The sequence below is a fragment of the Peromyscus maniculatus genome, chromosome 21 (genome assembly GCF_049852395.1).
Source record: "Peromyscus maniculatus bairdii isolate BWxNUB_F1_BW_parent chromosome 21, HU_Pman_BW_mat_3.1, whole genome shotgun sequence".
Lineage (NCBI taxonomy): Eukaryota > Metazoa > Chordata > Mammalia > Rodentia > Cricetidae > Peromyscus > Peromyscus maniculatus.
Genome location: NC_134872.1, coordinates 28,113,610 through 28,129,222, shown reverse-complemented (window position 1 = coordinate 28,129,222; position 15,613 = coordinate 28,113,610). Strand labels below are relative to the sequence as shown.

At 50.0% G+C, this 15,613-nt stretch overlaps 1 protein-coding gene across 1 annotated transcript in view; it reads right to left on the bottom strand.

Annotated features, from left to right (window-relative positions):
* Positions 1-15,613, bottom strand: part of Cdh23 (cadherin related 23) — a 386,250-nt gene that overhangs the window by 26,437 nt on the left and 344,200 nt on the right. Inside the window, exons 38-41 of the mRNA XM_076557194.1 lie at positions 6,363-6,584; positions 5,920-6,039; positions 4,976-5,156; positions 350-483 (exon numbers count right to left, since the gene is read on the bottom strand). Coding sequence (XP_076413309.1) covers positions 350-483; positions 4,976-5,156; positions 5,920-6,039; positions 6,363-6,584 — 657 coding nt within the window. The remainder of the gene's footprint in view (positions 1-349; positions 484-4,975; positions 5,157-5,919; positions 6,040-6,362; positions 6,585-15,613) is intronic.

Below are 15,613 nucleotides of genomic sequence, written 5' to 3'. Positions count from 1 at the left end.
GGTGCGACCGAAGAGGAGGAGGAGGAGGGGACAGAGACCCAGGGAGCTAAGACATTGAGTGAGGAAGGTTGTGGAGACCCGGGCAGATGAAGGCAGAAAACCAGTCAAGGAGAAGAAGAGGGGGAGTCACAGAGGCAGAGGGGAGAGGGTGTACACCCTGACAGGTCTGCATCAGAGCCAGAGGTCTAGCAGGAAACGCAGTCTCTTGAAAGAGGATTATGAGGGGAGAATCCTGGAGAGCCAAGGTCCCCGACGCTAAGGCACCTCTGGTTTCTCTGGGCCAAGGGTGACAGTCCGCAGGCATTCAGGGTATACCACAAGGGATGCCACAGAGCTGGGCCAGACTCACTGTGGAGCTGAGAGGCGGTACCCCCCTGTCGCGGGCACAGATGGTCAGGTTGTAGAAGGCAATGGTCTCCCGGTCCAGCTCTACATCCTTCCGGACCCTCAGCACACCCTCCACAGGAGAAATCACGAACTCCCCTGGGAGCCACCAAGAACAGGTCTGTGTTAGCTGGTCCCCACCGAGAGCCCCCTTCCTCCAGCCAGCCTCCCTCATGAAGACCAGGGGCCGCTGAGGCGCGTGCCCTCCTGAGGCCCTTTATGGGCACAATGCGAGAGTGGCCCTGATGCCCACATGTGTATGTAATTCCTGACCAATCAGCTTCCCCTCCTGGGCCTCGAGCTGGCCAGAGGCTGAGCCAGGTGTGATAACTGTGTTGGAAAGCACGGGTGGGAGTTCTTTGTTTTTGTCTGTTTTGAGGCAGAGTTTCACGTAGCCCAGGCTGACCCCGAACTCCTGACCCTATGCCTCCGCGTCCCAAGTGCTGGGATTCCGGGAATGTGCCACCACCACCTCTGACTTACGGGGCCCCCTTCCCACACAACACACTCTTCCTGTCTGCTTGTGGTCAGAAACCAGCAAAGGTATTAAGAACTCCAGAAAGTGTGTTCTAGACAGGTAGAAAAAAAGGCACAAGATGAGCTGCAGGGTGTCCGGAGGCTGAGGCCACCCCTGGGCCATGTCACAGCAGAACACCATGCCACTGTCTAGGCTGGCCGCCACCACCAGGACCAAAGCAGAGCATAGTGACCCGTCCTTCGCTTTATGCAAATACCATCATCAGCGTTGTAGAGCCGGCCATTTGCCTCTCCCTGGAAATCTCCATTTCCTTTTGCTATGTGTTTTTGTTCTGTGATGACACCTCCTCCCTTGGGATAGGAGGGACATGGCTGAGAAGTTGGAGCATTTCCCTTGCCAGCACGAGGACCGGAGTTTGGAACCCCAGAAACCCTTCCCGGAAAGGCCAGGAGGTCGTGTTGTCCCACCTGTAATTCCAGCCTCAGAAGGCAGAGAGACAGGAGGTTCCCCCAGCACAAGCTGGCCAGCATATTGGCAAGTTCTGGGTTTGAGAGAGCCTGCCTCAGTGAATAAGGTGGAAGACTGCTGGAGGCTGATTCCTAACATGAACTTCAGGCCTCTGTGTGCATGCGCGCGCATACACACACACACACACACACACACACACACACACACACACACACACACACACACACGATAGAGAGGGAAAACCCCTCCCAATTCCTTTGTCTCATCTCTGAATTCTTCGTCTGGTGGAGGTAAGAACCTGGAATCATTGGGCAGATACCTCAGCCTGCTGCCTCTAGTCTCCCCAGCCTCCACGACTGGCAAAAACTACTGCCCAGGAAGGAAGTCTTGTGAGAAAAGAATGCATTAGGGCCCCTTTGCCATAAAGGAGGGCTGCTGCTGTGAGCTCCAGGGAGCAGGTTAGTAGGATGAGGGGCCCTGGCTGGCCCCTGGCTGGAGCCCCCAAATGGAACACAGTGTGAGATCTTCCAGACCTGTGGTAATGGCATTTTTAACCCTGAGGTTCAGATCTAGACCCAACTGAGGGGCAAGGTGCTAATGTCTAAAGCAATAAGCCCACAGCCACAGATCCTGGTCTACCCTGTGGCTCCTGTCCTTTGGAGAAGGAAGCTAGGAGGCAGAGAACAGCGTCCTGGATGCTTCCTGCATGGTAACGGCAGAACTGAGGTCTGAGTCTGCTGGGACTCTGGGCTTTCAAGATAACACCCCTCGGGACTGATGGGGTAGAAGTTTGGGAGAGAGAAAGAGAGGTTGGGGGGGAGGGGGAGGAAGAGGAGGAAGCGGGAACCTTGGTGGAAACCAAGAAGGGATTGGGGCTATGGCCATTGGCAAGAACACGAGGAACTGGTCACTTCACCTCTGCACATTCTTCCAGGAACTGAGCTGAGGAGGAAGTCATTCCCCTTCCTTTTCTCTTTCTCTTGAGACAGGGTCTCACGCTCCAGCCCAGGTTGGCCTGGAATTGGTGGCAATCCCCCTGCCTCAGCCTCCTAAGTGCTGGAATACAGGTATGAAGCACCACTCAACTGTTTCTCTTCCTCTTGGCACTGGGGGCTCAGGCCCACAGTGGGGCACACACAGCTCTGCAAGGGTGGAGGCCTAAGCATCCCGGTGGCTTTGTGGCCCGCCCGCCCCTCACAACCTAGGTCACGAACACCAGTCTGGGGCGGCTGCCTGTCACCCGTCCCCAGCTTCTGCCACAACAGCGCCCGTGCCTACCTACAGCTGGGATTTCCTGTCAGCTCTTCCAGGCCCGGGCTCCCTGGTCCCACCCTCCGTAAGGCTGAGGAAGCGGCAGAAGCAGGGTTTCCTGTGCTCTAGGCTCCAAGGTCTCCAAAGAACGGGGATTCCCTCTCTTGGGGTTTCCCAACCCTGTTGACACCCCCGATATGTCCTGGCAAATGGCTTCCTTTCACACTGTCAGAGGCAGGGAAGACCTGATCACCCTGGAAGTTTTGGGGGAGCAGACCTGGAGTAGCAGTGGGACTCTGGCTAGACTCCTCCAGTTACATATTAGTCCCCTCAGCAACTTGCCCTGGCCAGAACTCCTGACCCCACACCTCCTCATTCCCCACATCTGGAGACAGGAGGCCACAACCTTCTGCCCAGTTGTATCTGGGCGATAGCCTGCTTCTTAGCAAGCCTTGCCTTGATTGTTCCATCTGGAAACTGGGCTCACAGGCAGGAGTCCTCTCCGGTTGGGTTGGCAACAAAGCAACTCTTAATATAGGAGGGGGATCCTGAAAGGGAGGCCAGGGGCTGTCTGGGGGGACTGAGATCTTGCAAGGAAGATAGAGAGGTGGGCAAGGGGTCCCAGGATGGCTTGGCCGAAAGGGGTAGCCGAGAGGTCCTGGGGAGGAGGAAGGGTTGGTGGTCAAAGTTCAAGCAGGGGTGGAATGTTTCCTAATTCCTTTTTCCACAAGAATTGCTGGGTATGGCAAGTGCAAAGGTCCTAAGGTCTGAGCACCCCTGAAGCTCAAGGAATTTCAAAAAGACCATGTCTAGTGGGAATCTGAATAAGAGAACGAGGGGGAAGAGATTTTTTTTTTTTCCGTATGGCTTTGAGGGCCATTGAAAGGTCTTGGCATTTCCTGAGTGAGGTGGACACCATGGGGGCTTTGAACGTGGGAGGAACACAGCTTGACAGGTTTTAAGGAGTTCACTGTGGTTCCTGTGCTTGAGGATTTTGGAATGAAAGCAGAGAGGTCATGTGAGAGCCTGGCACAAACACTTGGGCTGGAGATTGAGTAGGTGACTGGGTGGGTGGGGAGCAGGCCCTGCAAGCTCAGGCTGCAGTGGCCTTTGTGTGGAGTGGCCTGGGTGTGTCCCTTTCTCTGCTGTGGAAGAATAGGTTTGAGCTGCAGTCCGGTATCTACTTTTCTGTTTCCAAGATGAATCCCAGGGGAGTGGGGGTCGGGGGTGGTGGAGGATGAGAGAGAGAGAGAGAGAGAGAGAGAGAGAGAGAGAGAGAGAATGTGTATATATATATATATATATATATATATATATATATATATATATATATATATGTGAGCCTGAATCAAGTCATGTCTTGCTCAAAGCACCATGGTGTTCGCCTCACTCAGTAAATACCAAGTCCTCTTGATGGCAATATCTCTGTCTCCTCCTCTTCTTGCTCAAGTTCACACACACACCAGACACTCTGCCATTATCCTACCAGGCACGCTTGGACCTCAGGGCCTTTGTGCTCATTGTTCTCTCTGAAAGTCTATTTCCCACCTGTCCACTCGGCTCAGTTCTTGTCTGTGTCCCCTGGCAGGTGACCAACACACAGTAGGCCCTTATGAACAGTCATGGAATAACCAATAAGAAAGCAGGATGTTTTACACATATTTGATATCTGCTTTGGTCCTTGAGAATGGGGAGGCCTGGAACCCCAGGGCCCATATGGGTGACTAGTGGCTGCCACAGTGGCTGCCACTTTCCTGTTACGGCCTTTTGAAGGTCCCTCTTCCCATGGTGTCTTTTGAAGGATTTCCTGAACCCTTGAAATTCTTGCTCACAAAATATCTTGAGAGAACGTCTTCTTCCAGCCTCCGGCCTCTGAGCCAGGTTGGCAGTCATGACAGCTGTGTAGGCTTTTTGTTTTTTTATGGTTATTTTATTTTATTTAAAGATAGCTTCTCACCGAGTAACTTTGCCTGGCCTTGAACTCATAGAGATCCACCTGCCTCTACCTCCTGAGTGCTGGAATTAGAAGCATGGGTCACCATGCCCAGCTGTGTAGGCTTTTGTTGGGTGACACTGAGGTATTCAGAGGAGCCCAGTGCTCCCCAAATGTACACCCTGGGTCCTGAGGTCCTGAGGTGCATGTGGTAATGAGGCTTGCCTTCCTCCACTGAGATGTTTCCTACCCATGCCTAGAGAGAGTTATGACTTGGCCTGTGTTCCCGATGCCATGGCATTCTCCCCATACTCCTGTGATAAAGGCATGTGGAACTGAGGTCCAGGGAGGGCAAGGTCACACAGTGGTTGGTGGACTGTGTGGTGGCCTCCCTCACCCCAGTCCTGAGCAGGTGAAGAGAGCTCATGCCCATCACATTGCCCAATGCAGGCCTCACTTACCCAGTGGGTCTCCATCCACAACACTGTACTCCACCTGCCCATTGGGACCCGAGTCCCGGTCATGGGCCAGGAATGTCCACACTCTGGGCCCTGGCTGGCCCTCGGTGACGTCAAATGGTCCTTCATAGTCTCGGGGAAAAGTGGGCACGTTGTCATTGATGTCGTTCACATTCACAAGCACCTGAGACAGTGAATAGCTTAGCTAGGATTAGCCCTAGATGTCCGGGGAACCTCAGCAACTGCACTGTTTGGTGCTGACATCCGTGGGCTAAGGTGGGCATCTAAGCTCTGGCGTGTGAGCTCTGGCCCAAGTTCCCCCACTACACACCCGTGTGTGTGTGTGTGTGTGTGTGTGTGTGTGTGTGTGTGTGTGTGTGTGTGTTTGTTTCTGGGAATTGAACTCATGACCTTGTACATGATAGGTAAGTATTCTACCACTGACCTTCACCCCAACCCTGTTTGTTTGGATACAGGGTCTTGACCTTGTAATTCCCCTGTCTCTACTTTCTGTGTGTCTGATTAGCACTGTCACCATGGCCGACTCATCCCTGTACTCTGGGCATCTCATGTGCTCCCGTTTGCTCCTCCTGTATCCTGAAACAACTTTCATTCGAGAGGAAACAGGAGCTCAGGGAGGTCACGTGATTTGTCCAGGTTCACATAGCCAGGAAGTGGAAGAGCAGGGATCTGAATCACTGTTAGTTTGACCAGAGGGCATGCTTTTTCCCCATGAAGGAGGGTGGGGCATGCAGGTGTTTTCACTCATCTGCTAGACACAGTCACAGAGAAGTTCAGTGACTACCTGCTGAGCTGGACAAGAGCCCTTGCATGCAGGCATTTCCTCCCAACAGGCATTTCTTCTCCTTCCCCTTCCACCATGGAGCCTCCTGGGTCCTCTTTGTTCTCCCCCACTTCCACATTGGGGATGTATCCCACCTACATACCGTGGTAGTAGAGGTGAGGCGGTGGGACAAGATGGGACACTGGTCTGTGGCAGTGACAGTCAGGGTGTAGCGGCCATGGCTGATCTCATAGTCTAGCTCCTTGGCAGCAGTAATGACACCCTGGGGACACAGGAAGTACAAGGGGAGAGGATGATGAGTGACGGCCCTAGGCCAGTCTATGATTATACCAAATAGACCCTGACATCCTAACCACACTTGCTGTATCTATACCTATAACAGACATCACTAATCAATCACAGCACCACTGAAGACAGATAGGTCCTATCCACTAAAGCTTTCCACCCCGTCACCCCCTGTCACTGGGCACTCCAATTTCCTTCCGGGCTCTATGTTTGCTCCTTATACCCTATGATATCACCAAGCTTCCCACTAAGCCCTGGAGAGACTTTGGCCCCTCCTGGATCCCACCCCCAGCTGCTGACCGTGTGCCTGTTGATTCGGAAGGTATTGATGATGTTGCCTGCCACAATGGCATAGGTGACAGTGCCATTCGGTCCCTCATCCAGGTCCAGCGCCTGGATGGTGATAAGACTGGCGTTGACTGTATCCGGACCCTCATCCAGCACCACCTCATAGTGTGGCTGCTGGAACACAGGAGCATTATCATTCTCATCCACGATAGTCACGTACACGTGGGTGGTGGCCTGGAAAGAAGAGCATGATCAGGTGCCTTGGTCATGGGGGCGAGAGGGGATAAAGGTGGATCAAGATGGTTGTTTTTCTGGGTTAAACTCACTCAGTGTGATCCATTATAGGATCCAATATAGGGAAGAAAAGGGGAGAGAATGGGTTGAGGAAGAAGCCACAGGGTGATAGGAGAAAATGCAAAGGTTTTGTAAAAATCAAGCCAGGCAACTGTTTAGGGTCAGATTGGCATGTATATCACCATTTCCATGTCTATGCTCATGGCAGCCATCACCAATCAATCATAGCACTGCTGAGGCCAGAAGAAAGCTTGGAATTCTTGTCAACACAGTGACCCAATGATTAAAACTGGCACATAGAACTAGGCATGGTGGCATATACCTGCAATTCCAACACTTGGGAGACAGAGGCAAGAGGATTGCTACAAGTTCAAGGCCAGCCTAGCCTTCACAGTAAGACTGAGGTCAATCACGGTTACATGATGCTACCCTGTTTCAAAGAAATCAGCCCCTAGAAACCCTTCAGACATATGGGGTAAACTTCAGTAGCCTCCCCAATTTAGAGCATTGTCTGTAATCTTCCTGACCAGATTACAAGAGGCAAGAACATGAGGTCTTCCACCCACTATGTAAATAAAAAAATACACATTTCTAGTACTTTAAAGAGGTGGGACTTTGGGCTCGGGCAATTTCATGGTTAGAATCTTTTGACCTCTGAAAAGTCAAACCCATATCATAACTTCATTGTAAGAAGTCTCTGTGGTCCTGTGATTGGTTATCTCTAGCTGATGCTTGGCCCATCAGACTGTGAATCATACTCAGCCAATCAGAACGCAGTGGTCAGCACTCAAGAACGTATTGCAGATGGCTGACTGGCTCTACACACAGAGAGGACATTGCAGATAGCTTGTGTGTGTGTGTGTGTGTGTGTGTGTGTGTGTGTGTGTGTGTGTGCGCGCGCGCGCGCGTGCTGTTCCATGTTCCTAGGCTCATCCCTCTTCTCTGCCTTCCACTCGGGAGGCTGCTTTTCTGGACTGCTCTGCCTGGGACCCCTTGCTGTCTGGCTTCCAGAAATGGCCCGTGGGAGTTCCTGGCCGGAGTCGGGGGAAGGCGAGGTGGGTAGGCTTCTTTTACCGCCCCCACTCCTCCCGGCAGCTCTGTCCCCACTGTGTGTCTCCTGCTGGGGACCCTCTCCGAGCTCTAGTGCTTGCTGGGATCCTATCGTGTCATCTCCTTTGCGATGGTTAATATTGATCTTGGTCTTAGTTGGGTTTCTGTTACTGCGACTGAACAACTTGGAGAGGCAAGGGTTTATTTGGTTTACATTTCCCCATCATAATCACTGAGGGGAAGTCAGGGCAGGAACTCGAGTGTGGTAATATATTTTGCTAAAAACACCTCTTTGCCTTTGAAGAGACTGAAACTTCGTTGGAGCTTCCAAGTTCATAACATGCCTTGAGATCATATAAGACTATGTAGTTAAAGCTGGGTGGCGGTGGCGTATGCCTTTAATACCAGCACTCGGGAGGCAGAGGCAGGTGGATCTCTGTGAGTTCGAGGCTAGACTGGTCTACAGAGCGAGATCCAGGACAGGCACCAAAACTATACAGAGAAACCCTGTCTCAAAAAAACCTTTAAAAAAAAAAGACTCTACAGTCAGCCTGCTGTCCTACTGTGCACTCAGCTTGTTTGAGTCTAACCTGCATTTAAGAGAACAACATAGGGCTGGAGAGATGGCTCAGAGGTTAAGAGCACTGGCTGTTTTTCCAGAGGTCCTGAGTTCAATTCCCAGCAACTACATGGTGGTTCACAGCCATCTGTGATGAGATATGGCGCCCTCTTCTGGCCTGCAATGCATACATGCAGGCAGAACACTATATACATAAATAAATAAATAATTCTTGAGAGAGAGACAGAGAGAGACAGAGGGACAGAGAGAGACTGAAAGAGAACAACATAACCAGTCTTACTGTGCCTTGGATTGTGCCCCTGAGACCATCTTTTACAATCCAATGTATAGCTTTACTCTTAAGCTACGTACTCTTCCATGCCCCTGACCCAGAATAATACCCGCGTGTATATGTATATTGTGGTAATCATTTGCTGAAAACAGCCAACAGGTTAAAAGCAACCTTAAATAACAAATACCCCATAAATGTTGGAAGCGGCATGTGGGTATAGGCTGATAAGATTCACGTGGTTTTGAGTGCTGCTCTGGGTCTCTGAAGTGACCTTCTCCCTTGTAAAGCTCTGTTAAAGATCTCTGTAAAGACTCTCTCATTTTTACACCATGTCTTCTACGCTCTTCAATAAATACAGAGCAAACCCCTGTGTTAGGGAGAGACATGGAGAGAGACACAGATCTCTCTCTCTTACACACACACACACACACCCCAGGCAGTCACAGACAGACAAGACATAAGACACACAGGCACAACAGATAGGTTACAGGGACTGACCAGACACACACCAGACAGACAGCAGACAGGCCAACAACCACAACTACAGCCAGCCAGAAAGCACAGAGAGAGAAGTGGAGAATTCAAATTTGGGCTCTCTCTTGGTCAACTTCCTTTTCGGCCCTTATTGTGATATAGACACACTGGGTCACTCCCTCTGAGGTTTCTTGAAGCAGTGTACCCAATAAGGAACCTGGAGACGGGAACTGAAGCAGAGACCATGGAGGAACACTGCTTACTGGCTTGATCAGTTTACTTTCTTATATAGCCCAGGCCCACCTGCACAGGGAAGGTACCACCCCCGTCCCCCGCCCCCCCGTAGGCTGGGTTCTTCCATATCAATCATTAATCAAGAAATTGCCCCCCGAGTCTTTCCTAAGACAGTGTGACGTAGACAATCCCTCAACTGAGGCTGCCTCTTCCCGGATGACTCTAGCCTGTGTCGGGTTGACAGAAAACTAACCAGCACAATCGTCAGCCTGAAAGACTCTAGACTCACCTAGGAGACAGACTTTTGGGTGTGTCCATGAGTTTCTATATTGGATTGAGATGGAAGGGCCCACTCTAACTGTGGGCAGCGCCGTGAGCTGGGATCCTGGACTGACTAAAGAGAAAGGGGGCTGAGCACCAGCATCCATCTCTCTCTGCTTCCGGATTGTGGGAACAATAGGAGCAACTGCCTTAATCTACTGTTATGACTTCCCTGTCATAAAGGGCTGTATCCTGGGATGATACCAAATAAGCCCTTCCTTCTTCCTTCAGTTGCTCTTACCAGGCATTTTGTTACAGCAACAAGGACCTCACTAACACATCCCTCTTCCCCATGACTCACTCATGCTGGTGATGTCTTGCTGTCACCACTGGTCTCTATGAGCTTGGCTCGTCCCCTCTACAGAGTCTGTCCATTAAGCCTCGGGGTCAAGCCTTTTCTGCATACACTACTATTCCTGCAGCGACCCTGGCTAAAGCAAACCCTGTCTCTGGTTTGGATATGAAATGTCCCCACAGGTTCCTATGTTGAAGGCTTGGTCCTCAGCTGACCATACCATTTTTTTTGAAGATGATAGGAACTTTGAGTCATGGGGCCAAGCTGGAAAAAGTGGGTTACTAGGGGGCATGCCCTTGGTGATTATGCCTGGGTCCCAGTCCCTTCCTCGATTACTGCTTCCTGTCCACTATGAGGTGAGGAACCTCCACCACATACTCCTACCACCATGATGTTCTGCTTGAGTACACAGGACCAAGCAAACACGAACATGAGCCTCTAAAATAGCCAAAGTACACCATTTCTTCTTTAAGCTGTTCTCTCAGGGGTGTGTGTGTGTGTGTGTGTGTGTGTGTGTGTGTGTGTATGCACATGCATGCATATGCATGTTCAAGGGTGTGTGGAGGGAGAAGTCCCCAATAATTCTCCATATTAATTATTTTTTAGCACTAAAACTAAATATTTATTTAGTTAGTTTTTCAAGGTAGAATTTTTCTGTGTAGCCTTGGCTGTCCTGGAACTCGCTCTGTAGATCAGGCTGGTCTCGAACTCAGAGGTCTTCCTGCTTCTGCCTCCCGAGGGCTGTGATTAAAGACGTGCACCACCACCGCCCTGCAGGGATTTGGGTCTTAATTGAAATACACAATTAGCAATAAATTACCAAAAGTTGGATGAATTTATAAGTTAATTGTACAGTACGAAGTAGATACCTTTTAGTCTTTACTTCTTGTGGTTTAGATATTTAAAATATAGATGTGTGGGGCTCTTAACCACTGAGCCATTGCTCAAGCCCCTCCACCTTATTTTTTGAGGTATGGCCTCTCATTAAACCTGGAGCTCACCAATTAGGGCAAAGAGCCTCAAGCATCATCTTGTCTCTGTGTCCCCAGTGCTGGGATTACCTGTACCAGGTTTTTTCTTTTGGGCCACCAATCCAGCTCCCAAATCATGGCGTGGAGACTTATTATTAGTTTTGAATGCTTGGCCTTATCTTAGCTGTTTTCTGGCTAGCACTTATAATTTAACCTGTTTCTCTTTATCTATGTTTTGCCTTGGGGCTTTTTACCTTTTCTTACTTTCTTGCTGTCTGTCTGTCTGTCTGTCTGTCTGACAGCTGCCTGGCTTATGGCCCCGGGTGTGTCCCTCATCCTCTCCTCTTCTCTCCTTCTCCTTTGTCTCAAGACTAGATTTCTCCTCCTGTTTATTCTCTCTGCCCGCCAGCCCCGCCTATCCTTTCTCCTGCCTAGCTATTGACCATTTAGCTCTTTATTAGATCATCAGGTGCTTTAGGCAGGCAAGGTAAAACAGATGCAACACATCTTTACATAATTAAACACCCATTCTTACATCACTAAACAAAAGCAACACACCTGTACACAGTTAAAGTAATACGCTGCAGCGCGAACAAGCATAGCATGTCTTTGCCTAGTTAGAATAGTATTCTACAACAATTGTAGGTTCAGGCCACCAGCACATCCTACTTCTTTTGGGGACCCATTCAGGTCCTCATGCTTGCGTGGCGAGCACTTTACCAACTGTGCCATCTGCCCAGCCCTCCCTCGGGTGTTTTGGTCTCAGCTATACAAAAGTGACAAATGAACTATCATTAGGGGCGACTGTGAAATCCCGAGGCTGGAAGAACCACAGAGGATGGCTGGATGAGAGGATGTGAGCAGGCCATTGTCCAGGATGCATAGAAGACAGGTGGTATGGAAAGTGCCATCTACACCACATGGCTACAGACTTTTTCCTCAGTGCTCTCTGGCCCTGGAGTTACCTGCACAGTGATGGAGAGATGGAAAGGGCCTCTGAACCTGAGAACGTGGTCACTGCCCCCTGAGGAGGTGATAACTCTTAGGATCTTAGCTCTGAGTCTTGGAGACAGGGGCTTTGAAGACTGTTTTCAAAGCCTTGAGAAGGAGCTGTGTGATATTGAGTAAGCGGCATCTCCTCTCTGGATGTTTTCTGTCTGTTAATAATGGACCTGCCTTGATCTCTAATATTCCTTCTAGTTCAGGCATTCTGGGGTTCTGTCCTGTTGGGAGCAGTCATGTGGCCTGAACCCCCCTGTTTGGCACACACTATTTTGGATCATAGAGTCCCTAGGAATCTTTAGTAATGTAGCAAGGTGATTCAACCGGTAAGGACACTTGTCACCCAACCTATGACCTGAGTTCAATCCCTGGGACCTACATAGTGGCAGGAGAGAACCAACCTCTGCCAATTGTCCTCTGACCTCCATGCAAGAGACTACATACACACAAATGCACATACACAGTAAATAAATAAGTGATTAAACACGTGTAAAATGGTAGTAAGCATGCAAGGAGGAGAAAGCGTTGGGCTCACATTTCTCATTGGCATGGAGAAGGGCCTCACACTGCGTCTGGAACAGACTGGACACTAGAACAGCTCCAGTGTTTCTTCCAGGCTGGAAATGCCTTCAAAATCTTTCCTATGCCACAAGGTTCAGGTGGATTTTTTTTATATTCATTAATTACACTCATGATATTAATCACATTTGTGGTATTCATAGATTACATTCGCAGTATGTATATATATATAAATTTTAAATGCCGAATGTCATTTATTGACAGAGGGAGGAGGTCTTAAATACAGGCTTACATTACAATGGGAGAACCCTGGAGGGCAGAAGTTCGCTACTGATATTTTACAATCTTGCATCTACGCTGTTAACACCCATTATTCAGGATACACAGACAAGGAACTTCCCTTAAGCATTCAGGAGGGTGGAACTTGGCAGGGAATTAGCATAGGGAGGATATCAAGGTCAAGGTCCGCAAGCAAGGCAACAGTTACCCAAAATGGGGGGCAGGGCCCTGCAGGTCCCCCTTTTATTAAAAAATGAGCTTCTGACTTGGGTTGTGTGGGACGTCAGCAGGTCACCTTACCCGTCATGGAGACGCCTGCCCAGGCCACACAGGTGCTCTGTCTTAGGTTGGTGAGTGCCCCCCAGACATTACCCGTCTCTGAATACTCATTATCATACAGGCTCAATCATGTGTGAGCTGCAGAGTTAACTGCTGCCAAAGATCTCAAAGTGGCACTGGGCTTGCAATCTGTGTGTTCAACACAGAAAAGACCAACAGAGGTCCTATCTCACCCATAGCCAGTAGGCTAAAGGCAACTGAGCCATTCCCTTCCTTAACGAGCCATACTGTACGTTGGAGTCCTTGTAAGATAGTATCCCAAAAGCAACTGGAACTTGAGTTTATAAATTTATAATTTTCAAAGCCAATCGACATGTATATAACTACTGAATTAAATTTATCATGCCCAATGGAATGGAAGATTAACTAACTGTGGTAGCTACTTTTGTTGCCAGGGTCTCCACTGTGCTAGCTGTACTAAGCAATTATGAAATGGTAATCCCAGAAACAGTAGCAGCGGTGGCCGCCATTGCTATAACAGCAACAGTGGCAGCAGCAATGTCAAATTCTCTTCTGGAGTGTGTGGACATCCACTGGCATGGACACAACTCCAGTAACACGAACTGCCAAGGCCCATATTTCTTGATCTCAGCACGACTTTAGCTGGCAGCTCTTCTGGGAAATCCAATCTCATTGCTACAGTTCCTAGGCTTACATTAATGCTTGCCAAAGCTGGCCATATTGGGCTCTCAATCTCCATTGGCATCAGAAGGGTAGATTTTTTCACGAAGACCCATTAGGTCTCTGTCATGTTGGGCTTCAGCAACAGTCACAGGGCACATTCAGTGCTCAGGAGTCCAAAGAGGAACCTCATTGTCCTGAGGAAAGACATAAACAGAACCCCGGGACCACACCAACACTAGATCGGGTCTCCTCCACGTGCTAGTAGAAAGATCCTTCCATCACTCCAGAGGGTGATTTGCAACAGTAGCCCTCCAGTGCTTATCTGCATCGGATCCTCCAGCAGAATCCAGCATGGTCCTGATTTTAGCTATGAATGCTCACCTTCCTACCCTAGACGCTCAGAGCCCTACCCTGCCCCAGGCCCCACAGCCATCACCAAGAGACAAGAGCACTAGCTGTGAGGAAGGGCTGGAGTCTGGCCTCCTCATGGCCACTGTCCCAGAAACCCCTCGAAGACTCCCTGGAAGTGAGTCTGATCATAACTCAGGCTGCTGGAGCTGGAGGGTGGAGGGCTAGAACAGAGCTGCCTGATCTGCAGCCCCAATCACTCTGATTTCTTTGGCTTCTGAGCTGAGGAGGAAGTCATACCTCCATGAATTTCAGGAGGGTTTGAGGTTGCTGGGCCAGGCCCACAGCTTGGGCAATGCTTGTGTCTTCCTGTGATGCAACCCTAAGATGTTCAGTGCTGGGGTGTGTATCAGGGGGAGGTAGGGGAAGAGTGTGGGGGGGGATATTCTGCTCTTCCCTGGAAGGGCCCCACCTCTGCAGAGGATGGCTGGGGTGGGAAGAGGGTCTAGTGTCTACCTCATCTCTGTTGTTTTAATTACCCTCTGGCCAAAGAGAATGCATGCTGTATCACCAAGAAGGACCCAGAGCTGTCTGACCAGATGGGGTCCCAAGGCCAGGTTCACATCAGGGACCTGACTTGCGTCTTGGCAGCTTCTGGGTTTCTCACACCAGGGCTTTTGCAAATTTTAGGCACACTGAGCCTGCTTAAGGTCACCTAATAATACCAGGACACGGGGTTGGGGATTTAGCTCAGTGGTAGAGCGCTTGCCTACCAAGCGCAAGGCCCTGGGTTTGGTCCTCAGCTCTGGGGGAAAAAAATACCAGGACACACTCTCCTTCCTTGGAGGGAGCCTTCCTTGCCCAGTAGCCCAAGTGGAAGTGCCCATACAGCCTGTGGCCCACAGCCATAGCACCCACAGTTTATGGCTACGAGTCTGTCCCACCACCCTGATCCCTGACACTGTACTTGGTCTGTCCTCTGCCCTTCTGTGAGGGACCACTAGGAGTTCGACATTCTCCTTGGCACTGACCACAGTCACCCCATGTTGGTCACATCTACCACTATTCAGGCAGTGCTTACATTCAGCTCTGTCACCCAGGTGGCAGTAGACAGTCTTGTTATGCCTGTCCTGTGTAAGGGACTCAGTCACAGTGGAAGGCTGGGCCTGGTTGGACAGGCCTACATTCTCAGATACTTGAGAGGCTGTAATCACACGTTCAAGGCTATCCTGTGCAACTTATTGAGAAGTTGGAAGAGAGTGAGAGAGAAAGAAAGGAAGGAAGGGAGGAAGAAAGGAGGAAAGGAAGAAAGAAAGAAAACAGTGATACAGTCTAGTGTCAGTACTTGCCCAGCATGTGTGAGGTTCTGGATCCGATGCCCAGCACTGAAGATGGGGTGAACAAGAGAATCAATGGGGCTTGGGAAACCCCTCATTTGGTAGAGTACTTGCCTAAAATGCATGAATCCCCATGTCTGACTCAAAGCACAGGGCATGATAGTACATGCCTGTAATCCCAGCACTCAGGAGGCAGAGGCAGGAGAATTAGTTCATAGGAAGGTCCAGGCTAGTCTGAGCTCATGAGACCTTGTGTATATGTTTTAAAAAAAATCACTGGTGGGAGGCTGTGGTCCTCAAAACTCAGTCAGGTTTGGGAGGACAG